This window comes from Octopus sinensis, linkage group LG8, assembly GCF_006345805.1.
Source record: "Octopus sinensis linkage group LG8, ASM634580v1, whole genome shotgun sequence".
In the NCBI taxonomy this organism is placed as follows: domain Eukaryota; kingdom Metazoa; phylum Mollusca; class Cephalopoda; order Octopoda; family Octopodidae; genus Octopus; species Octopus sinensis.
This window is the reverse complement of record NC_043004.1, coordinates 106,769,377-106,794,489: the sequence shown is the minus strand read 5'-3', so window position 1 is coordinate 106,794,489 and position 25,113 is coordinate 106,769,377. Positions and strand designations below refer to the sequence as shown.

General features: G+C 37.8%; 1 protein-coding gene across 1 annotated transcript; it reads right to left on the bottom strand.

Annotated features, from left to right (window-relative positions):
- Positions 1-341: 341 nt before the first annotated feature.
- On the bottom strand, positions 342-19,228 carry LOC115214892 (spindle and kinetochore-associated protein 1-like). Its single transcript, XM_029783923.2, has 5 exons — positions 18,937-19,228; positions 15,088-15,314; positions 6,648-6,763; positions 4,190-4,527; positions 342-1,382 (listed from the first exon to the last, which is right to left on the bottom strand). The coding sequence occupies exons 1-5, from the start codon at positions 19,190-19,192 to the stop codon at positions 1,228-1,230; spliced, it is 1,092 nt and encodes a 363-aa protein (XP_029639783.2). The 5' UTR covers positions 19,193-19,228; the 3' UTR covers positions 342-1,227.
- Between the last annotated feature and the right edge of the window lie 5,885 nt (positions 19,229-25,113).

The window sequence follows — 25,113 nt, the reverse complement described above, 5'->3', positions numbered from 1 at the left end:
CGACTTTGCCTTTCATCCTTTCGGGATTGATTAAATAAGTATCAGTTATGCACAGGGGTCGATATATTCGACTTATTCCGTTGTCCAACTCATGTTAGCATGGAAAGCGGACGCTAAATGATGATGATGATGTGTATGTTTGTGTGTCTGTGTTTGTCCCCCCAACATTGCTTGACAACTGATGCTGGTGTGTTTACATCCCCGTAACTTAGCAGTTCGGCAAAAAAAAAAAACGATAGAATAAGTACTAGGCTTACAAAGAATAAAAGGCGGTGCTCCATAATGGTCACAGTCAAAATGACTGAACAAGTAAATGAGTAAAATATACATACATGTGTATATGTATAAATATATATATACATACACTGGGCTTCTTTCAGTTTCCATTTACCACATCCACACACAAGACTTTGGTGAGCCCTGAGCTACAGTAGAAGACACCCAAGGTGCTGTGAAATGGGAATGAACCACATGTTTGAGACACAAGCTTCGAAAATCATACAACCAAGTCTGCACCTTGCTATATACACCCCTGTACATCTAAGTTACAGTGTGAACTTATCAATCAACCCACTGTACCTGATAATATATATATATATATATATCCTTTCTTTATGATGTCATTGTGTATTTCCAGCTCTAACTTAAGAGAACTGATGTTGTTAGTTTTTCATATCCAAATTCTGGCACAAGGCTAGGAATTTAGAAGTTGGGGGTAAGTTGATTACATTGACCCCAGCACTGAAATGGTGCTTATTTTGTCAACCCCAGCGCTCAATTGGTATTTATTCTACTGACTCCGAAAGGACGAAATGCAAAGTTGGCCTTGGTAGAATCTAAACTCAGAACGCGAACACGGATGAAATGCTAAAACTTTTAACTAGCATACTCATGATTCTGCAGCCTTCACACACACATGATGGGCTTCCATATTACTCTCACAAGGAATTAGTCAACATTTGGCTGTCACTGAAAATTCCTGCCCAAGTTGCTGCCCCGTGGGCCTGGACGACAAACCATGTGGCCATGAAGCAAACCTCTTAATTACCGTTTCATTTCATTTGGAAAAGTATTGGTCTTTTGGTTTTTACGGCAGAAACACGTTGTCAGGTGTCTTGTGACGGAGAGAAAGAGGTGGGGGGGGGAGAACAGTGAAAATAAACAAATTGAAACAATTATAGTCATTGTGTGTGGGTGTGAGGGAGAGAGAGAGAGAGAGGAAAAGAGTCAGTAGAATGTGGCAGCATAGCGGACAAGACCACCTCCTCGGATTTCTCTGATTCGACCAACATGCCGTAGCATCACCAGGATGGATCGAGTTGTCGGATCACTGCGAAGTTTGCTGTACTCTTTCATGTCATTGTCGACAATGAAGTACACACCTGTAGAAAGAAAAAGAGAAAAAATGAAGCCTTCAACAACCGTTTCATTTCATTAGGAAAAGTATTGGTCTCTTGAGGTGGGGGAAGAACAGTGAAAACTAGACAGGTAAAAGAATGGATGAAAACTGGAAAAATGAATGTAAAAGTACTGAGAATAAAGAAGAAAGAATAAGCAAAAACAGAAACAATGAAAGAAAAAAAGAAAGATAGAAATAATGGAGAGAGGAGGAAGAAAAAAAGAAAAGGCAGCATTGTCATCATCAATGGTTGAAAGGTGTCTTTGAAATCAGTTGACTTTTATAGAATTTAATAAAGCTTCTTCAAACAACTTGCTATTGTTTTTGGCTTGACAACCACACTATGTGGTGGGGGATGGCTAGAAACAACAGTCAGATATTTCATTCAATCAACCAGAAGGACAGCTGAAGCAGAACTGAAAGTGGCTGTATGCTACCTCCCACTTCTACACGGAGACTCTGTGCAGTCACTTGACTGGCTAGAAACCACAGCCAAATCTTTTTCAAATCACACACTAATGTGCTAAATACAGAAAGATAGAGTGCTTGATGAAAAAGAAAAAGTGTAATGGTCCTACCTAATGCTGGACTAATTCTTATTACAGGTTTGTTTAATCAGGGCTGGTCTGGGGCTAAAGAAACTACAGCAACAATGGTACTTTAATGCAGATGAAGGCAGTCATATTGTAGTCCATGTGGCTGTGTGGTAAGAAATTTGCTTCTCAACCATACAATTCTGGGTTCAATCCCCATGGGCAAATGTCTTCTACTATAAAAGGGTAAAGACCTCCTTTCGGTCTTGAATGACCATGGGTCTGCACCTAGAAAGTTCCCCTCCAAGGTACAAGTCTGGGCAAGTTTGTTTGTTGAAGGCCAGCAGTTGCCCATTCCTATCAACCTCTCCTCTCCATGCCACTCATCTTCTCCAAAGGAAAAGCAAATACGCTGACACAGTTTGACATCAGTGATGTCGCAACTCATTTCTACAGCTGAATGAACTGAAGCAACATGAAATAAAGTGTCTTGCTCAAGGACACAACACACAGTCCAGTTCGGAAATCGAAGTCACTACCTCTGAGCCATGCACCTTCACTTCTAGCCCCAGGCCAACCAAAAGCTTGGGAGTGAATTTGGTGGAAACAGAATAAAGCCTGTCATGCATGTATGTATATGTGTAACCCATGCTAGCATGGAAAACGGACGTTAAACGATGATGATATATATATAAGGTGCAAAACAGCACCAGTGATTACTAAAAATAGGAGTCAAATCATTAACTCTGAAAGCCACAAAGAACACTAAGCTCATTACATTTACCGGAAGCAGGCACAGCAAACTAAAACGATCTTTCCCTTGTGAGAAAGACTCACAAAAACAAATAGCTAGACAAAGCTTTATCATGTGATTTTGAAATTTAACCAATAAGGTCTAATTCTTTAGCTCTGTGTAGTTGGTAGATGCTTCTGAAGAGAATCAAGACCGTATTGGTTAAATTTCGAAATCATGTGATAAAGCTTTGTCCAGCTATTTCTTTTTGCGAGTCTTTCTCACAAGGGAAAGATAGTTTTAGTTTGCTGTGCCCGCTTCCGGTAAATGTAATGAGGTTAGAGTTTTTTGTGGCTTTCAAAGTTAATTTTTTGACCCTTACTTTTAGCAATTGCTGGTGCTATTTTGCATCCTTTATTTATTAATTCCTTTTTGGTTTTTAATCGCTTGTGAGCCATTCATACTATGTGCTTAATATATCTTAATATGGCAAGCTCAAGTGAGACCATAACATTGTGTAACTAGTCCACTTATGCATACCTTTCCTTCATTGGACACTAAACTCTGCTTACGAAGATCTGTTGAGGCAAGTGAAATCAAATTCGATGACTGGCATCCGTGCTAATGGAGCACTAAGAGTACCATACGAGCGTGATCGTTGCCAGAGCAACAAGCTGGCCTCCATGCCGCTGGGCACGTAAAAATCACCATTTGAGCGTAATTGTTACCTGCGTTGCCTTACTGGTACTTGTGCTGGTGGCACATAAAAAAACATTCGAGCGAGGTTGTTGCCAGTGCCGCTGGACTGGCTCCTGTGCAGGTGGCACATAAAAAGCATCATTTGAGCGTGGTCGTTGCCAGTACCGCCTGACTGGCTATTGTGCCAGTGGCATGTAAAAGCACCCACTACACTCTTGGAATGGTTGGCATTAAGAAGGGCATCCAGCAGTAGAAACTCTGCAAGATCAGATTGGAGCCTGGTGCAGCCATCTGGTTTGCCAGTCCTCAGTCAAATCGTCCAACCCATGCTAGCATGGAAAGCGTACGTTAAACGATGATGAGATATATGAGTGTCACTGTAATGCAAGCACAGTCTTTCATATTCAATATTCTGTGAAAACAATGACTGGTTATGGGGAAATATTACTTGGAAACAGGTGAGAGTTGATGACAGCGAAGGCACCTGGCTGTAGAAAACCTGTCTCAACAAATTCTGTCTGACCCATGCAAGCATGGAAGAGTGGACATTAAATTGATGGCAATGATAATGAAATGGAAGGCATAAACGGATCTAGACTTTGTATCTCAAGGTTTGGCCAAGATCAATGAAAAATAGACAGGTAAAAGAATGGAGGAAAACCGGAAAAATGAATGTAAAATTACAGAGAATAAAGAAGAAAGAATGTATGAAAAAACAGAAAAACAAAAACAGAAACAATGAAAGAAAAAATGATGAGAAAGGAGGGATCATTCACACACACACAAGACACAATAATGCATAAAGACAGAAATTAAGGGTCAAACCTTCAGTATCAGAAGTCTCTTGAGCTTTATACATTTCATAAATATGCTTCTTCTTCTCTGGAACAGCTTTTCTCCTGAGAGACATTATGCTGTACTTGGCTTCAAAGCATTTAGTCAGTTCCTCAATGGCATTGTTAACCTGCTTGTATGTCACTCGGCCTTTCATGTATTTGGGAATGGAATCAAACTGTGACACAGTGAGAAACTCAATATATTTCACTTCCTGCTCCAACAGGTTCTTGTTTTCTGTGACTTTTTGAGGAACTTCTGCTGGGGACAGGTTTGCCTTCTTGTTTGTGTTCTCCTTTAAGCTACTGGCAGAATTCGTTTCAGAAACACTGGCAATAAAAAATAAATAAATAAATAAATAATAATAATAATAATAATCCTTTCTACTACAGGCACAAGGCCTGAAATTTGGTAAGAGGGGACTAATTGATTACATCGCCCCCAGTGTTTCACTGGTACTTAATTTATTGAACCTGAAAGGATGAAAGGCATGGTTGACCTCAACGGAATTTGAACTCAGAATGCAGTGACAGGCGATATACCACTAAGCATTTCGTCCTCTCCAGCAGCAGACGACCCAGCTTGAAATCAAGTTGAGTTGCAGGAGGAGAGCCAACAGGCAGATGACAGCACTTTGACACGTTCAGACACAGGTCCCATTCGTTAGACCATCTCTAAATTTGGTGGAGGCATCGACGAAGATCCTCTATATCACCACGAGGAGCGACCAGTTTGAAATCGTCGGCAAATAGAAGGGTGTGTTGCGTGAGGTCGTCGGGCAAGTCATTTATGAAGACTAAGAACAATAAGGGCCCAAGCACTGAACCTTTATCTTGGACTTGGAAGGAGTGATCTGAGAGGAAGGCACCAACCCATCGTACAATATCCAGATGGAAACTATATGCTTGAAGCTTGACAAGTAATAGGCAGTGGTTTACCGAGTCAAAAGCTTTGGTAAAGTCCAATAAAACGATGTCAACAGCATCACTATCATCGAGGATGCACGTCACCAATTCTTCCATTACCAGTAAGTTGGTCAAGCATGTTCTCTTCGGCACGAAGCCGTGTTGGGAATCAGAGATAGAGGCTGTGTTTTGGAGGTGGAGCATCATACTTTTCTTAAGGATGGTTTCGAACATCTTGCTGATTATTGATGTAAGAGAAACCAGTCGGTAGTTAAGCGGGTATTCGCGGCTCCCTTTCTTGAAAATTGGGCAGATTATCGCTGTTCTCCAGTCCGCAGGTATAACACCCGTCGCCAATGACATATTGAATAGACGTGTTAAGGGCTCGCAGATGATCGGAGCCAACGCTTTGATAACCCGTGGGTGTATGCCGTCAGGGCCGTGACCCTTGTTGACATCGAGGCCTTGAATAACGCGTTCGACTTCGACCCGCGTGATGACCAATCGAAACATTGGAGGTACCGATCTATCAAATGGAGGGGGTTCACGACCATCATCTTGTTTGAAAATAGTTGAAAAAGCCTTGGCAAATAATCGACTCTGTTGATAAGGGTCCTCAATCGATACGCCTGTTGAGTCTACCAACGTTGCAATTTGGTTGTTCAAGCGGGAATTCCGTTGGACATGGGCAAAGAAGGCTTTTGGATTGCTACTGGCGTTCTCAGATTGTAGCCTCTTTCACAAACAAGTTGGACATTTTACTTGCTGTTACTTGAGCTCTCTGAGTGAAACCCAGAACGGCTCGTATAAAACAAATTAACATAAATGACAGACGAAGACAATGTTTTGGAAGTTAGAACTAAGAAGTTACTCACAATATGATTTACTCTAAAAGCAATATTGACAAACTCTACTTATCAAGAAAGGAAGGAAAGAGGTAGGGGATTGCTAAATGCAGAAGAGAGCGCAAGTATTGTGGTATTGGGTTTGAAAGACTATGTTGTATGTAGTGAAGAAAGAATATTATCAGTGGCTTGAAAAGTCCAAAATATTACTGAAACGGTAGGGGAAATAACAGAAAAAGTAGCTGGAAGAGGAAGACATTACATGGCCAGTTCATCTAACAAACTGAGGATGTTGGAAGTGAAAATGCTGCTTATGGCTGACAGACAGAAACAGGCTGAAATGAGAAACTGAGATGCTAATTATAACCACTCAGGAACAAGGACAAATTTAATAAAGGCAAAGATTGATAAAACTGCCAGTGAAGCAGCAAACGCAGAATCTGTGGGAAAAGAAATGAAATTATTAATCATCTCGAGCGGACATAAAACAGGTGGAATATTTTGGCTGGTTTAAATGCTAAAGGGTTAATGGACACAACAATATGCACATGTGTGTATGTGTGTGTGCATACAAACAGATACACACGCATAGTTAGCTTTCAAGCAAAATAAGTATCAAGATTACAACTGGTGTACTTATCACAGTATTAAAAAAAAAAAATGAACACTTAAATTATTGAAAAATATTCATGTGCTAACCTGGCAGAATCAGGAATGATTTTGACTGTAGCTTTATTATTGTTAAGGTGTTCTGGTAAGTTCTCCTTCATATGCTTGGCAGTTTCAATTGTTTCTTTCAAATTCTCATTTAAAACCTGCAATGTGTAGTTTAACAAATGAAAAATATATTGGATAAAATAACTGAGTAGAAACATAGCAAACTCCTCACATTTATTCCAGTATTTTATATATATTTATACACTCACACATATATTATGTATGAAGGCTGTCTACTCATTAGCTGAGCACGACCATCCTCGAGAGGTAGTGTCAGCAATGCCTGTGCAAGAGTCTTGAGTGCACCTTGCACAACACTAGTGGCTTTCACTAGCAATATCAAGGGACAAGCAAAGTGCAAACTATCCTGCTCAATAGAGTAGCAGGGTTTTAAAGACAAGTTAGACTTCTAGAGGGATGCCTTGACAAAGACAAGGAGTCCGTCATTCCCAGTGGGTTTACTCTGCTCTCAGATACCAACCCAAATACCACTATGTCTTGGTACACACCAGCTTGGAATTCTTATATATATATATATATATATATATATATATAGAACCCTTTCAGTATATGAATGACCTTGGGATTGCATTTTTACAGCTGGATGCCCTTCCAAATGCCAACCACTTTGCAGTGTGGGCTGGATGCTTTTTACATGGCACCAGCACTGGCAGAGTCACCAAGTAACTTGCAAGACAAGGAATTTTGAGAGGGGAGGAGGGGGCATTAGAAGAAGGGATCTTGAGATAGAGACAGAAACAGGTGTCATATGTGTATGTGTGTGTGTGTGTGTGTATGTACCCTTGACTTGAAATCATGTGATGGTTGTAAATAAGCATCACCACTGTACAAGCGATGTTCGTTTCCATTTCCAGCCTTCCTTGGGAAACATACCTGGCAATACCAATGGAAAACATGCCTCAACAAATTCAGTCTGACCACAAGCATGGAAAAGTGGATGTTAAATGATGATGACAATATATACATGCTACCATTATCATTTAACGTGCGCTTTCCATGCGGGCATGGGTTGGACAATTTGATGAGCTAGCAAATCAGAAGACTGCACCAAGCCCTACTGCAGTAGTTCCCGAACTTTTTATTGAAATAAATTTTCCCACGGACCACTTTTAATATGCCTGCCTACACACACCTGTTGAGGCATGTGAAATCGAAATCAAACTCGGTGACTGGCATCCGTTGCTAGTGGAGCGCTAAGAGTACCATACGAATGAGATCATTGCCAGAGCAACAAGCTGCCCTCTGTGCCAATGGCACGTTAAACACACCATTCCAGCATGACCATCACCGCGTTGCCTTACTAGCATTTGTGCTGGTGGCACGTGAAAAAACATTCGAGCAAGGTCGTCGCAAGTGTCGCTGGACTGGCTCCTGTGCAGGTGGCACATAGAAAGCACCGTTTGAGCGTGGCTGTTGCCAGTACCACCAAACTGGCCTTCATGCCAGTGGCATGTAAAAGTACCCACTACACTCTTGGAGTGGTTGGCGTTAGGAAGGGCATCCAGCTGTAGAAACTCTGCAAGATCAAATTGGAGTCTGGTTCGCCAGACCTCAGTCAAATTGTCCAACCCATGCTAGCATGGAAAGCGGACGTTAAATGATGATGATGATGATATATGAAATTCTGAATTTAGTTCTTGGGCCCCCAGAACTACCTTGCAGACCACCAGGGGTCCACGGAACTCAGGTTGGGAACTACTGCCCTACTGCTTGCTTTGGCATGGTTTTACAATTGGATGCCCATCCTAATGGCAACCACTTCATATATATATATATATACACAGACAGATAGGTAGTATGCACTCATGCTGGTGCCATGTTACAAGCACCTAACACACACTGTAAAGTGGTCGGCGTTAGGAAGGGCGTCTAGCCATAGAAACCAAGTCAAATCAGACTGTAACCTGCTGCAGCTCTTCAGATTGCCAGCTCCGATCGAACCTTCTAACCCATGCCACTATGGAAAACGGACGTTAAATGATGATGATGATGGTGCGCCTTGTAGCCAAGTCAATTGTTTTGTGAGAAATAACAACTAAATCTCACTCAAATCACACCCTGTCATAAAAAAAAAAACGGAAACTATACAGAAAAGGTCACGGAAAGTACGCCTTTGATAAGTCTAATTAAGACTGGTTTTAGGAGAGGAAAACAAACAGCGGTTATCTCCCATTAATGACAGCAAGGCAGAAGCAATTATCTCCCTTGATGAAGAGTTTCTTTTGCAGAAAAAAAAAAAGCTCAAAAAGTATTTCAAGTTGAAACACTGCTGTAATCCTCTTGGATGGGGTGGGATCAGGAAGATTAAATCCGTAAAGAATTGAAAGAATACTTAAGAAAATTAACTGACTTCAGTGTCTCCATCTTCTTTCCCGACCTTAAAATTTTACATTGGAAATTACTTTGGAAGAAAACGAATTAAACATATCTAAATAACAGCCTTTCTTCTCCGTCGATGTCAAAGTTCACTTTTCCAGGCTTGCAGGGGTCAGGAGGGAATTTGTTGATGCAGATTTTCTACAGCCAGATGCCTTTCTTGTTTCCAAGCAAGGTAATATTTTCCTAAATCCAGACGTTTTTCTTGGAAGCCTGGAAACGAACAACCTCGCTTGCTTAAACCATTATGTGGCGTCAAGACAAAGGTAGACACAAACAGTTGTATACACGACAGGCTTCTTTCAATTTCCACCTATGGCATCCATTCACAAGGCTTTGGTTGGCACAGGGTTGTGGCAGATGCCACTTGCCCATGGTTATGTACAATGGAACTGAACTGAAGACCACATGGCCAGGAAGCAAATTCATAAGCACACAGCCACACCTGGGCCTTTACGACAAATTTAAAGAGAAGAAACTGGAAGACTGTGAGAGTCATATTTGTCAAAAAGGGACCATTAGCTTTGGAAACAAAATGGCTTCAGCTAAAAATTGAACTCAAATCAGAGGAAACTAACCAAAGTAGCAAATTAGTTAATAGGTAATGAATTGGCAGAATCATTGGAGAATAGGATGGCATGACTCACAGTACATGTTTTGATTCTCTGTACTTTGAGTTCAAGCCCAGCCAAGATCAAAATTCTCTTTCACTTTTTCAGAGCTGAAATTATTTACAGTCAGTTGTCACTATGACTGTTCGTGGTTTTGGCATGATTTGATAAGCTTTCTTTATACCAGTTGGTTTTTCAGTCAAGTTTGCCATTTCTTATGAACAATTCCTTTCCATTCCATGTTCCTTTTTGCAGTATCTTTGAATCTCAGTGTAGGTCTTCCATGGTTTCTTTTCCCCATTGTATAGTTGTGAGTTATGGTGTTGTCCATACTCTGTGACCAATGAAAATTCCTATCAATGAGTCTATCCAGCATAGGAGTTAGACCTGCAAACTGAAGGGCCTCTTCATTCCTGATCTTGTCAGAGTTAATAAAATAAAGTTTAAAAAAGGGCTAATCCAGTCCAGATGCTTTCCAGTATTAATTTCCTATTTTTGCATACTGAGTTTAAACCCCACTGTAGTCCAGCTACTGGAGTGGTGGACTTCATATCCATTGCCCTATTTAACACCTGTATAGCAGTTATTAAGCTACCTTCAGCTTTCTCTTAGGTTATATCATTATAGTATATTCTCTATTTAGCTTTGTTACAGTAATGTAATGCTATTTATTGTTTTCTATTGGGAAATAGATTATTTTATTTTGCTTTTTTGAGTAAGGGTGAATATAATGACTGAACGTCACTTATAACTTAAGTGTTATCATTATACACAAATCCGAACTACAGTATATAATGCCATAGAGAAATATAGTTATGAAACGCTATGAATATTAACGACATGTATGTATATTTTCTTAGTGTTCATTTAACCGCTATAAGAAAATATAATTTAATGATTACAGAAATGCATATTTATTTATACTCAGTTGAAAAAACGTGAAGAGAAACATTTTCATAATTAGTTTTATTATATAAATATAACATTTTATATTAGTACGTTTAAATATTTGTTGTGCAAGATTTTTTATGTGAAGTCGTGTGTTGAAACAGATATTGTTATATTTCGGAATGGTCATATTGCCAGTTTAGCCAATAAAAACACACGCACTATATATTTGGTGTTATTTTGCTTCAGTGATATTTATTTTTTACATTAATCTTAATCTTATTTCGGCCAAAGTTCTTTCGTCACACTTCTGTGACCGCATCAGTGGTCCTTTGTTTTCTTCTCACTTATTTGTGTCTCTCCTTACTAACCGTCAGCCATTTTGTATTTCTATTGTATGTCTTCATTTGCGCATGCTTATATCTCTATGTGCGTCTATGTTTATTTAGTGTGTGTGTGTGTGGGGGAAGCCTGTAATATTTGTATCTTCTGTTTATATACATTCATGTAATTTGTATTTTGTTTTTGTTGTTGTTGCTTTTGTTCTAATTTTGTTCATGTGCTTACATCCACTTATTATTATCATTACATATGCTTGTATGTATGTATAACAACAATATTAGTAATAATAATAATAAATCTAATCGAAAAAAAAAAAAATATATATATATATATATATACATATACACACACATAAACATATATATATATATATATATATATATATATATATATATATACATACATAGATATATATACATATATATAGTTATTCATTTCTATTTGTTTATTTATCTGTGTATTTATTATGTTTTCAGGATCCTCTATCGTCATATGTTGTGGTGTGTGCTATTGCTCCATTCTAGTTTTCTATTCAGGCTAGGTTTATTTTCTATTATATGTGTAGCTTCTGTAATTTGTCTATTATATTATTTACATTAGAAAGGAAAGATAATTTTTGTCGTGTAGAAGTATGACTATATATTCACTAGCTAATTCATAAATCTAACTAATAGATGAATAAACAATTCAAAATAGATTTGAGATTTTCTTTGGACATGGCATGAAGATCACCAATGTCTCAAAGGAGTGAGTGTCATGGAGTTCAGTTACATCCAACAAAACACTAAAGTTTTTCCCAAAATCCAGGGTTTTTATAACTGCTCAACTTGACCTAAAAGAATCGAAATCCATTACAAATATTCTTTACATAACTTTTTAGAATCTTTATATGAGCAGTTATATTAACCAATGGAAAAAACGAAAATAATAATTCTTCAGCAATACAACATTACGTCATATTGCCAATTCGTGCCGGATTTCAAAATAGCTATTTGCTACACCTGGAACCCCAGTGGGTACTTTTACTCTGTTGAAAGTATTCTGACCAGGTCCCTGGATTCAGGATACCTCCCTGCTTCTGCTACTTGCAACAGTCCCTGGGTTCATGTAAAGGGTGATGACTACTGTTTTCCCCAATGATTTAACCCTTTCGTTACTATATTTCTGACCAAAATACATCCCTCATGAGTTTCAATTAAATTCTAAAATAATCATGAATTTAGGCTTGTTTCATTAAATAACTGTAACTTTTTTTACTTATCAACATATTAATGTAATATTTGGAACATAATTAAAGAAAGGGTTCTTAATCAATTCTATTGCATAACTTTTGTCTCAAAGTGACTTTAATTACAGGTAAAAATATTAAAATTTTGTTTAAACATCACCATAGAAAATGAATCATCAGCTAATATTCAAATGGGTATGCAACAAAATTTTGATAAAGAAGAATTGTGCACATCACTAGATCATCAGTTGAATTTAATGCACAACAGGTGTACCATAAAGGTGGAATAAACTGAAATACTGGAAACCATCTCAAGTTTGAACGAACTAAAGAAATCGGTCAAAAAATAATATACTGCCCTGGTTATGGTATGGAAGTGATAATTCCAGACCACATCGTTCCCTAGGCCATGCTGACTAACATTATTTTCCCTGTATAAAAACTAAATTCACAGCAGTACCTAGTATTTGCTTCACAAATTTTCCAAACTTTTGTGTTTGTTTACAATCTGTGTAAATTTGTTTCCGAAGTGATCGCTTCAAACTAGCATACTGAAAAAAATAAAAGTCTAATGGTTTCGCTTCCTAAGAAAGACTATAGATAAACTATCTCCCCAGAAAAATTGCTAATAAAAACATTTTTAAAGTTTTTTACTTCATTCTGATGTAAAACCGTCTTTGCTGTCGCCATCGCAGCTTTGTTACTTCGGAATCGCTGCTTTCGGTTAATGGATAAAAAAATATCATATTGTACACCACGTGCTTTAAGACCTCATTCATTCTTTTTCTCGATATCTCCCTATTTTCCATTGAAAAAGCTTTAAATTCGGAATCAATGCTTGATAACATGAAACTCCTATCCATTTTCAAAGTTGAAGAAAAATCAATGCTGAAAAAATGTGGAAAAAAATCTCCAAAAATTCACTGAGTTGAGATATCACTTCAAGCAATGTTGGATACTATAACTTAACTATTTACAATGTGAAATCACATGTTTTAACAAATATACCAACGAGATTTGGGATCAAATTTACATTTAAATAACAATAGGTTCTCTCGGCCAGGTTGGTATTATGAACCAAATAATTTTCCGGCCGGGTTAGTAATGGAAGGATTAAACATAAAAAGTAGAGAAAAAAAAAAGAAAAAACCCTAACAAATTCAATTCATGGAGAACTTAAGAATAATTGTCTCTAATTTAAGTAAAGGATATCATTTTTATTTTTAATGGGGAAGGAGTTAGATTAATATCGTTGGCTGCAGGATTTGGCAGGAACTTTTATTTTATCAACACAGGGAGAATGAATAGTAAAGATGACCTCTGTACAATTTGAACTTGGAATGAAGAATTACCATAATTAAATACTGCAAGACACTGTGTCTGACACTCTAATGATTCTGCTTATAAACTGTCTTTAGATTTAGGAATAATTAGAAGAATGAATCCAGTATAGCTATGATCGTGTACCTGCACCTGTGTATGTTAGTCAAAGAGAAGACCGCTGATTAGCACAAGTCTCAGTACATTGACTGGAATATAAGAGAGACTTGGTCTTTCATTGTTAGTTTGTAGAACTTCCCTTTCCAGTGTTTGATGCCAAAGACGAGATAACTACTCCAGAATGCAGGCATCTATCAACTTGGGTAAGAAGCGATTTTATACCTATTTGTCTACAGCATAGGTTCTCAAGAGGGTCCAGATGGGCACTGATGTCTAAGGGGGCGGTAGAGAAAAAGGAGGTATTGGGAGGAAGGCAGTGGATTCGGGGATGCTATGAATTTATATTATTATTATAGTTTTTGTATACAAATTATAGAATATAAATTAGTAAAATATAAGATATTTATTTATACATAAAAATAGGGATGGGGGCGCTGAGGGTGTTATGTGGCCACGAGGTGGGGAGCCCCAAAAGTTTGAGAACCTCTGGTCTAAAGCATGAATTTTTCTCTAAGACATAATATATAGTGAATTGCCTTCTTACAGGTTTGAATATGTCTCAAGCATATATCTCTTTTATTTGTTTCAGTCATTTGATTGTGGCCATGCTGGAGCACTGCCTTTAGTTGAACAAATTGATCCCAGGACTTATCCATTGTAAGCCAAGTACTTATTCTTTCGGTCTCTTTTGCTGAAGCGCTAAGTTATGAGGACATAGACACACCAACATCAGTTGTCAAGCAATGGGTGGGAGGAGACAGACAGACAGACACACACACACATATATATATAATGACGGGATTCTTTCAATTTCCATCTACCAAATCCACTCACCAGGCTTTGGTCAGCCCGAGGTTATTACAGAAGACACTTACACAAGGCTCCACATAGTGGGACTAAACATGGAACCACAAGGCTTGTAAACAAGCTACTTACCACACAACCACTCCTGCATTTGTGTGTATATATATATATATATATATATATATATATATATCAATATCATCATCATCACTTAGTGTCTGCTTTCCATGCTGGTATGGCTTGGTTTCTACAGCTGGATGCCCTTCCTAATGCTACACACACACACATATATATATATAGTAGGCAACAGAAGCACATGGCTCAGTGGTTAGAGTGTTGGGCTCACAATCATGAAGTAGTAAATTCGATTACTGGACCAGGTTGTGTGCTGTGTTCTTGAGCAAGACACTTTATTTCATGTTGCTCCAGTTCACTCAGCTGTAGAAATGAGTTGTGACGTCACGGGTGCCAAGCTGAATCGACCCCTTTGCCTTGGATAACATCAGTGGCACGGAGAGGGGAGGTTGATATGCATGGGCGACTGCTGGTCTTCTATAAACAACCTTGTGTGAACTCGTACCTCGGAGGGGAACTTTCTAGGTGCAATCCTACGGTCATTCATGACCGAAGGTGGGTTTTAATTTTTCCTTTTTTTAAACAACATGGAAGAAGAAAATAAATAAAACAAAGTAAAAGTATATTCCAAACTTACATTTGCATTCTCCAAAGCTTCTCTGAAATCCTTGAGACGGCTTCTTATTGCAGCAAATGTAACTTCAAAAGTTGATAACTGGTTGAATATGCTTGACATTGACGTCTTGTACCAATCTTCCCCTTTGCATTCCTTTAAGCTCATCATATTATTTAGAACATCGAGTCTCTCTTGAAACTGTATAAAGAGCTCGCCTAATGTTTTCGCATTGTCCATTGTCGACTGACCTGCATTGGTAAAAACATTCATTTTTAAATCATTCTCTCTTAACCTCTATATGTATATGTCAATGTCTAAAAATACATAACTATACATCATTCTTCCTTTTTTTTATCATTTAACGTCTGCCTTCTACGCTGGCATGGATGGAAACATGTGGTAACAAAATCAAAGTGAAAGAGGGAGAATGATCTGAATCTCCTCTCAAAAAGTCTTTTTTTCCCCCCTCAAATTTTATTGCCATTGGCAGAGGTGTGGCTGTGTGGTAAGAAGCTTTTCCCCCCAATGACATGGTTCCAGGTTCAGTCCCACTGCATGGCACCTTGAACAAGTGTCTCCTACTATAGTCCCAGGCAACCGAAGCCTTGTGAATGGATTTGGTAGACAGAAACTGAATAACACACACACACACACACATATGTATGTATAATATGTATGTTTTAATCTATGTATCTATATATTCTCACATGGACACACATACATAGACACTCCTTTCGAAACCTCGCCAAAGCAATCGGCAATGTGCACAATATTTAACTGACGATCTTGCCTTGATATCTGATTGTATTAAAGATGCAACATCTTTGTTACAAGCACTGGAGAAAGCAGCAAACCAGGTTGGCCTTTAGTGCAAACGAGAGTAAGACAGAGTTTATCACAACCTCCTCCAAGTTAACTGAACTTAAATCGCTCAAAAATGTTGATGATTTCAAATATCTTGGATCACCCCAAGATATTTGAAGGCCGAGTGTTAAACTAGATAATAACCATTATATATAAACATTACCCATACACACACACACACGCGTGCGCGAAAGAATGCCTCCCTCCCTCCCTCTCTCTATATATATATACTTTATTTAAAAGCAGCAGAAATTTAACAAAAGCTGTTACTTGGAGTTTCACGTTAAAAATAAAATAGAGCATATTACTCTACCTCTGGTATTTGAGTACTCTTTTTTCCACCTTGTTTTACATTTATGTGTTTACTCCGGTATACATATATATATATATATATATTATATATACTCTCTCTTTCTCTTTTACTTGTTTCAGTCATTTGACTGCGGCCATGCTGGAGCACCGCCTTTAATCGAGCAACTCGACCCCGGGACTTATTCTTTTGTAAGCCCAGTACTTATTCTATCGATCGCTTTTGCCGAACCGCTAAGTAAACACACCAGCATCGGTTGTCAAGCAATGCTAGGGGAACAAACACAGACACACACATGCATATATATATATACATATACACGATGGGCTTCTTTCAGTTTCCGTCTACCAAATCCACTCACAAGGCTTTGGTCAGCCCGAGGCTATAGTAGAAGACACTTGCCCAAGGTGCCACACAGTAGGACTGAACCCGGAACCATGTGGTTGGTAAACAAGCTACTAACCACACAGCCACTCCTGCCATATATATATATATTGGTAAAACGGTAAGAAAAGAAAGAAAGAGACCTCAATATTATGTAAATAGAGGAAATTTATCTATACAATAATATGTTACATTACTCGATAGTCAAGATAAAACTCTGAGTTTCAGATGCCAAAGTGGAAATCCACAACACCATCTCTTCGGTTATCTGGCTATTTGAAAACGCTATGAAAAAATACCGTTATACAAAGGGAAATTACTGTGTTATAACTCTGCTTGCCTGCGTACTTATACATCGCTTGCATTTTTCGTCATAAAAATTATATAAAAATACATAAAAAATATACAAAATCTTCTTGGGACATAACATAGAAAGCATGTTCTATCTGTTTTCTTTAGGGGACCAAAAATGTAACAGAAATTTAGTCACATGTGGGCATGATCCGAAAAGTTCTGTCCTTGTGTTTAGACATGTAGTAGGGTCTAAGCTGCTTTTCCAGATAAGCCATCTCTCCATGTCGCATAGACCGCACCTTCCGCTGCCGTTGGTATAGGGCTTACATCTGGCCAAAATTTTCCAATGTATGTTATAATCGACACCTTTATCTCTTAAAGACCAAATACGATTAGATAATTGTGTCGCTTTTCATTTGTTCCAGTGCCTAAAGCTCAAAGTGTGGTTATTGAACCTGGCCTTGAAGTTACCCTCTGTAAGGCCCACGTATTTCTTCGTCGAAACGGTGTCTTTAGTGTTTATAGAGTTTACGGTAGCTTCATATATGATGGTTTTGGACATGCAAGCTCCATTTAGCGGGCATAATTCTTTATTCCTGCATGAACAGCTGTTTTCTTGTTGTGTTTTTTGTATGTTATGTTTGATTATGTTTTTAAAATTGGTAGTGGAACTAAAACTAATTTTTAAATTGTGTCTATTGAATAGTTTCCTATAAGTATGGTTAACTGGAAAATGTCTATCTATCAGTGCTAGGAAATATTTACCTATATTGAAGGCCACCTCGGGTGAGTAAGGGGGCGTAAACGAGATGACCTTCCTATTTCTATTATTCCTTTTCCTTACTGTTGGGCTAGTAATGGGTGTATATTTAATTTTTTCGCTAAAGCCACTATCTTTTAAAGCCTTATTATAAACTGGGGCAACGTTATTGAAGATGTCCTTATCAGAGGAGAGGCTAGAAATCCTCTTACTAATATTTTTAACTAAATTTTTGAATACTATAGGGGGATGGCATGAACCTACATTAATATAACTTAGTCTATCATTGGGCTTCCTATAAGGCTTATAAATATTCTTATTAAGATCTAAGGAAACGTCTAAGAAATTGACAACCGTCAGGTTAGTATCTATAGTTATACTAAGTCCGAAGTATTTCATTAACTGGATAATATCCTTCCTAAAACGATCTTGTGCTGGTCCATTTGTATTAGCTGTTAAGGCGAGGGCATCATCTTTGTAGATGGCGAAATGTACGTTAGGGAATGTCTTACCTAAGGTATCAAGGAGAAAAAATCCAATTAGATCGCAGATGCCTGCCCCATCATATGAACCCATGCTCACATCGAAAGCGCCCTCTGTGTCGGTGTTTTTTACCCACTTTGCGTTCTCACTGAAAAGTAAGGTGTTTCTAGCATGGAAGATTATGTCCTTATCATTGGTACTAATTTCTATGAAGTCGCTAGCGAAGATGAGGGCTTATCTAGCAGTTCTTTAGAGATAGAGGCATAAAAATCAACAATATCAAATAGTGTAAACCTCGCTTTTTTCTTATTCTTAATAGCTTTAAACCAGTCTACGACTTCTATACTATTGGACCATTGTACTAGCCTAGTATCGGTCTTAATTTTCGCATTTATTTTATCTAAAATTTCTTTAGTAATTATCCCAAGTTCTGACTTGGCTGGGTTGATAAACCTACATTTAGGGTTGGAAAGGAAGTTTTCTTTGTGATCTTTAATAGTAATAAAGGCCTCTTTTTGGGGGAGGGCTTCTATTTTTTTATCTAATTTAAGTTTAGCGGCGATGACGCTAGCTTCTTTATTAATTTCGTTATATGTCTGTGCCCTAGCCTTAGTGTAATTATTAATGATGCTGTTGTGTAGGAGTTGTGTGTATTTGCTGTTATCTACCAGGTACAAGTTCTTGGTTTTATCCGAGAAAAGTGCTTTTTTCTTGGAGATTTTTATATGTTTAATATCTTTTTTCAATTTATGTTGGAAATCGTTAAAAGACTTACGAAATTTTATTTTGCTCATAATTTTCAGCAGGTCCGCTTCTAAATCTTCCAAGCCTTTAATCCTGGGAGGGAATTTTTTGGATTTTATACGATAGAAAGTGTTTTCCGTGGTGTCCGCTTCTGTATCAAAAAAGAAAGCCTTCCATCTCATGCGCTTAATTAGATCAGTAATTTTCTGTAGAAGTTTCTTAGAGTAAAATTCCTTTGATGGGATCGGTATATTTTTCATAGAATAATCTATGTGATATGCATCCATATTAAATTCTTCTGTGTGTGAGAGTCCTCAAACGATGTTAGGCGATAATCCAAAAAGGCCGTATTAGCTCTTAGTTGAGAATAATGTCGTCCGGGAGGTGATTTATTGGTAAAACGGTAAGATAACAAAAGAAAAAAAGAGACCTCAATATTATGTAAATAGAGGAAATTTATCTATACAATAATATATTACTTTACTGGATAGTCATGCCGAAGTGGAAATCCACAACATATATATATATATATAAATAAGGATAATATAGATATTTGGCAATGTTTCGTTTGTAGTAGCACACATTTCCGTCGATTTCCACTGAATCGGCCATACATACATACACACACACATACATAGATACATACACACACACACACACACATACATGCAGACATACATATACACATACACCGAGTAAAAAATTACACTGAATCGGCCATACATACATACATACACACACACACATACATATACACAGAGTAAAAAATTACACTGAATCGGCCATACATACATACACACACACATACATAGATACATACACACACACACACACACATACATATACACATACACCGAGTAAAAAATTTCAGTTATCTCTCTCTTTCACACATTACTCTCTCTGTCTCTTCGCACACACTAACAGAAGCACTTCACTTACACAACATACTGTCTGTCTCCCACACCCCATCAAACACACACACGGGGACTTCAAAAAGAAATTCCCTCGTCATAAAATCGCTTCCTCTTAGTCTCTTTCGCTCTCATTACTTCAAATATTCCCGCAAAGCCATACGTAAAAAAATAAAAGTTTTTTACGGAAATCGACGGAAACGTGTGCTACTACAAACGAAACATTGCCCGATATTTAAATATCGATATTATCAAGTGGCCAGCATGGGAAAAAATAAGGGTGTCTAAGAGACACCACCATGCCGAGATAGCAGTCAAAACCCTGACTCTAAGAACCACATTAAATGTTCATATAGCACCATGAGATAAGACAAAGGGACAAAATAGATTAGCAAAAAATATTACAATATTCAACTGACGAGGCAAAGCTTATTTAAAGCAAAGCTAGAAATCCAGGATCTTGAATTATTCAGTAATATTTTTTGCTAGTCTATTTTGTCCCTCTGTCTTATCTCATGGTGCGATATGAACATTTAACGTGGTTCTTAGGCTGCTATTTCGGCATAGTGGTGTCTCTTAGACACCCTTATTTTTAGTTATATATATATATATACACACATACATGCATGCACAGATAAGGATAAACATCATAGAAAGACAGAATGGATTAAAGAGGACAGGAGACACGTAGGATGGAGAGTCGCAGAAGAGGTGAAAGGACGAGTGACGAAAGATTTAAGGCAAAAGACACAAAAATAAGAACAATAATAAAGCTGAAGTTATTAGGTCCGAGGCGAAGGTAAAGAATACGCAAATTGGGTGTTTAGGGTTACGCCGAAAATGGATGTGTGTGTATTCTTTAGATTCCTTGTTAACTTCAGCTTTATTCTAAACATATATACACCCACCCACCCATATTGTGTTCTACGTATTTTAGCGGCGACTACAAACAGCTAAACGAGAAAAAAATATAACAAATCATTGTGAGCTGATCAGTTCAAGTCATAAACTGGCTGTGAAACAAACAAATGTCCTGCTTTGAGTTGAAAACAAATGTAAATGCTGAACGAAAAACTTACCAAAGATCTTGAAACAAGACAACAGCAAAAGCAGTTCAAATTTCGCGCGCTTCGACGGTTGGAGCCGTGACGTCACTTCCGAGCGAAATTTCTTCTTTCGTGATTCGGGAATTAATTAAATCGACCATCAGGGTTTAATTAGTAATTTATTTTATGTACACTGAAAATGATGAAGGGAAATTTAATCACGACAGAAGTGGAAATGAGAATGTAAAAAAGTTCCTTAACTAAATACTGCAAGTTTTGCTTTGTTTAACGTTCTAACAATTCTGTTAGTCTAATGCCGCCACTCGAACCGCTAGAAATAACAGTCAAGTCTCCCTTATATCATTCCCCCTACTTAACGTTTCATTTATTTGGCGATGATCTGTCGCCCATGGTTTCACGCTTATCAATTTTTACAGCCGGTTGTTCGGCAATTTCCGTAAAGAATTTTTATTGATTTACTTTTGTTTTCCTGTCCACATTTGCTTTGAAGTCGGTGAGATAGGTGAAAACACACAGGTACGCGCACACACACACGTTGACTTCTATATCCATGTGTTGAATTATGAAATACACTCGCATGTATGTATTTATGCATGTAGGTGTATATGAAAGATACTGGGTGTACATATTTTGCGTGTGTGTGAGTGAATACGAAATACATAGAACGGAACATACTCGTTCTCGCGCCGACGCACCTACAAACACACACAGGTATTTTTCATATACACGCACAACCATAAATACATACATACTTGCTTATCAACCACATGGTTCTGGGTTCAGTCCCACTGCGTGGCACCTTGGGTAAGTGTCTTCTACTATAGCCTCTGGCCGACCAAAGCCTTGTGAGTGGATTTGGTAGACGGAAACTGAAAGAAGTCCGTCGTGTATAAATATATATATATATATATATACATACACATATATATATACATACACACACACACACACACACACACACATATATATATATATAATATATATATATATATATATATATATATACACACACACACATAGGCGCGGGAGTGGCTGTGTGGTAAGTAGCTTGCTAACCAACCACATGGTCCGGGTTCAGTCCTACTGCGTGGCATCTTGGGCAAGTGTCTTCTGCTATAGCCTCGGGCCGACCAAAGCCTTGTGAGTGGATTTGGGAGACGGAAACTGAAAGAAGCCCGTCGTATATATATATATATATATATATATATGTATGTGTGTGTATATGTTTGTGTGTCTGTCTTTGTCCCTCTAGCACTGCTGGTGTGTTTATGTCCCCGTCACTTAGTGGTTCGAATAAGTCTCGATTTGCTCGACTAAAGGCGGTGCTCCAGCATGGCCACGGTCAAATGACTGAAACAAGTAAAAGAGTATATATAAAATGGGAGGCAAAAAAAGACAGGTCATTCGTGGCCTTCTTTCCTCAGTCAAGTTACCAGAAGTCCTTACTGTTACATGTGAGACAGTTCTATCTGGTTACCCCCACAAAAAGTCTAAGCTAAGAGCAGATTTTTTTGTAAGAAAGCTAGCGAATGTTAACGGCAACGACAAAGACAAACAATGGAGAACATGGTACACAGTTACAAATACATACAACAAGGATATAACAACAGGTGTCTTTCGACTGAGAACGAATCAAATTGAGCTGGTGTGCATGAAGTGAAAGCCTCAATGCAGGAACATACAGGATATGGACATAAGAGGTGTTGGTGGTTGGAAATCAGGCCAAGAAAGATCATGGCTGGCCGCCCCCCCTTTCATGTATATATAGATAGATCCTATATATATAGATATGTGTATGTTTGTGTGTCTGTATTTGTCCCCCCATCATCACTTGACAACCGATGCTGGTGTGTTTATGTCCCCGGAATTTAGCGGTTCAGCAAAAGAGACTGATAAAATAAGTCCTAGGCTTACAAAGAATGAGTCCTGGGGTTGATTTGTTCGACTAAAGGCAGTGCTCCAGCATGGCTGCAGCCAAGACTGAAACAAAAAATAGAGTTGTGCTGATGTGTTTCCCTATTCAACTCATAAACATGAAAGTCAATGTGTGTGTGTGCTTCCCTTTTCACCTTCCTCACCGACTTCAAATGTTGCTTTCAATAGGACAGGAAAACAAAAGTAAATGAATAAAAGTACGGAAATTGCCAAACAACCAGTTGTAAAAATTGATACCGGTGAGACCATAGGCAAAACATTGTCCGTTTGGTTAGCTTTCAGTAAAGGTAGATGGATAATGAAAGTATTTGTTCTGCAATTTTGTAAACATTTTTTATTTCTTTAATTTGTTTTCAGCTGAATCGCTTATTTGTATGTATGTGTGTATATTTAAGTACTGTATATGTGTGTGTCTTTGTGTATACATGTACACAAATATACATGCATGTACATAAACACATGTATTTACACAAATATACATACATACATACATACATACACCAATATGCATATATAAATAAATAAATAGACAGCTAGATAGATAGATACATACATATATGCCCAAAGAAGTCGCATGACTCTACCGGAACGTATCATCAGATGAAAGGATGAGTCTATATGAGCAGAAGACTATGCATGGCTATGTTAGTAGAAAGTTCCATGATGATAGTAACATCAATCACCAAAGCAGTTTATCATGGACCATTTTCTGGATTACTACCTCCCACCTTGAAGGGTTTGTGTTTGCAATCCAGGAGGAGGAAATATCAGCCAAGTACCTGATGCACAAAAGGAATAGAGATGCAGGTAAAGCCTTAATGTGTGACAACCGATGCAGACTTTGTAAAGTTCACACTGAAGATATCACCCACATCATAAGCAACTGCCTGAAAATGTCATCATGGTATTATCTACCGATGAGACATGATGTTGTAGCTAGGACACTCTATTATGAAATGTTGGAAGGATAACCCCGAGGACAAGGAAATAAGAACCCACAGTATGGTAGAAACCATAGCCTCTCATAATAAAAAGGAGTACTAGTGGAATAGCCCAGTGAAGACCTCAATAAAATGTAAGCACAACAGACCTGATATAATGATTTGGGATAGAGAAGAGAAACTATGCATAGTTTTGGAAATTAACTGCCCAGCGGATGTTAACTTAAAGCTGAAGATCAGTGAAAAAGAGAACACCTATGCTGAACTATTGAAAAATCTGTAGTTATTCTATCCAGATGACAAGTTCAGGTTTGTTCCTGTAATTATTGGGGCCCTGGGATATGTAACACACTGCCTAAATACCAATCTTGAGAAATTAGGCTTCTCAAAATCAGAAAGGAAAAAGCTAATTTGAAGACTACAGATCCAATCCCTCACTGTAACTTTAAAAATCTGTGGAACTTTCCAGAAGTTTATCATTTAAAAATATACGGCCATGTCTAGATATGCAACTATATGCATGAGGATACATACATAAAACTTGCAAATCTTCACATACATACATATATACATACATACATACATACATACATACAAATCTACATACATACATACAAATCTACATACATGCATGCATACATACACACATACATACATTCATACATACATACATTCATACATACATACATACACACATACATACATGCATTGCTTAAATACCCTGTCGATGTTGTTGAAATTCCATTGAAGAAGCCATGGATCTTGGTTACTCTTTCTCTGTTGGAAAGAAAAGAAATTTGGAAATAAAACTGAATAATGACATTACATATCATCAGAAGTTGATGAAACTAGTGTTAAGGGCAATACTGAGGAGGTCAATTGAACCCACAAATATTGTTTGAATATATCAACTTCAGTATTTGACTATTGAATACACGTCACAACTAAGCATTTCGTTTGATGCATGACAATTTTACCGGATCACTTTTTTCTTACCACACACAAACACAATACATATGCAAGAAATACATAAACATAAGCGATTAGGCTAAAAAAACTTTTAAAGAAATAAAAATTTTCTATGGAAATTGCTGAACAAATACTTTCATTATCTGTCTACCTCTGTTGAAGGATAGCTATTAATTAATTTATCTATTTATTTTGTTCAAGACATTAGATAATGTACTCTGATATAGAAAAGACAGTTGTGACCATTAGACATTTGATTATGTAAGTTTGCCCACTCACGGCTGAATTAGGCTAAACAAAAACCACAGCTTATGAATGACTGCATGGAAGAATGCCTTCATGAGGTTAATTTGCTAAAACTTTTCACGCTGAGAGTTGCTGCAGC

Coding starts and splice junctions, on each gene's coding strand:
- LOC115214892 (XM_029783923.2), bottom strand. CDS start 19,192: ATGGATGCATATCACATAGATTATTCTATGAAAAATATACCGATCCCA. Junction 15,315..18,936: donor TATGAGCAAAATAAAATTTC/GTAAGTCTTTTA, acceptor TTACCAATGCAG/GTCAGTCGACAATGGACAAT. Junction 6,764..15,087: donor AAGCTTTGGAGAATGCAAAT/GTAAGTTTGGAA, acceptor TACACATTGCAG/GTTTTAAATGAGAATTTGAA.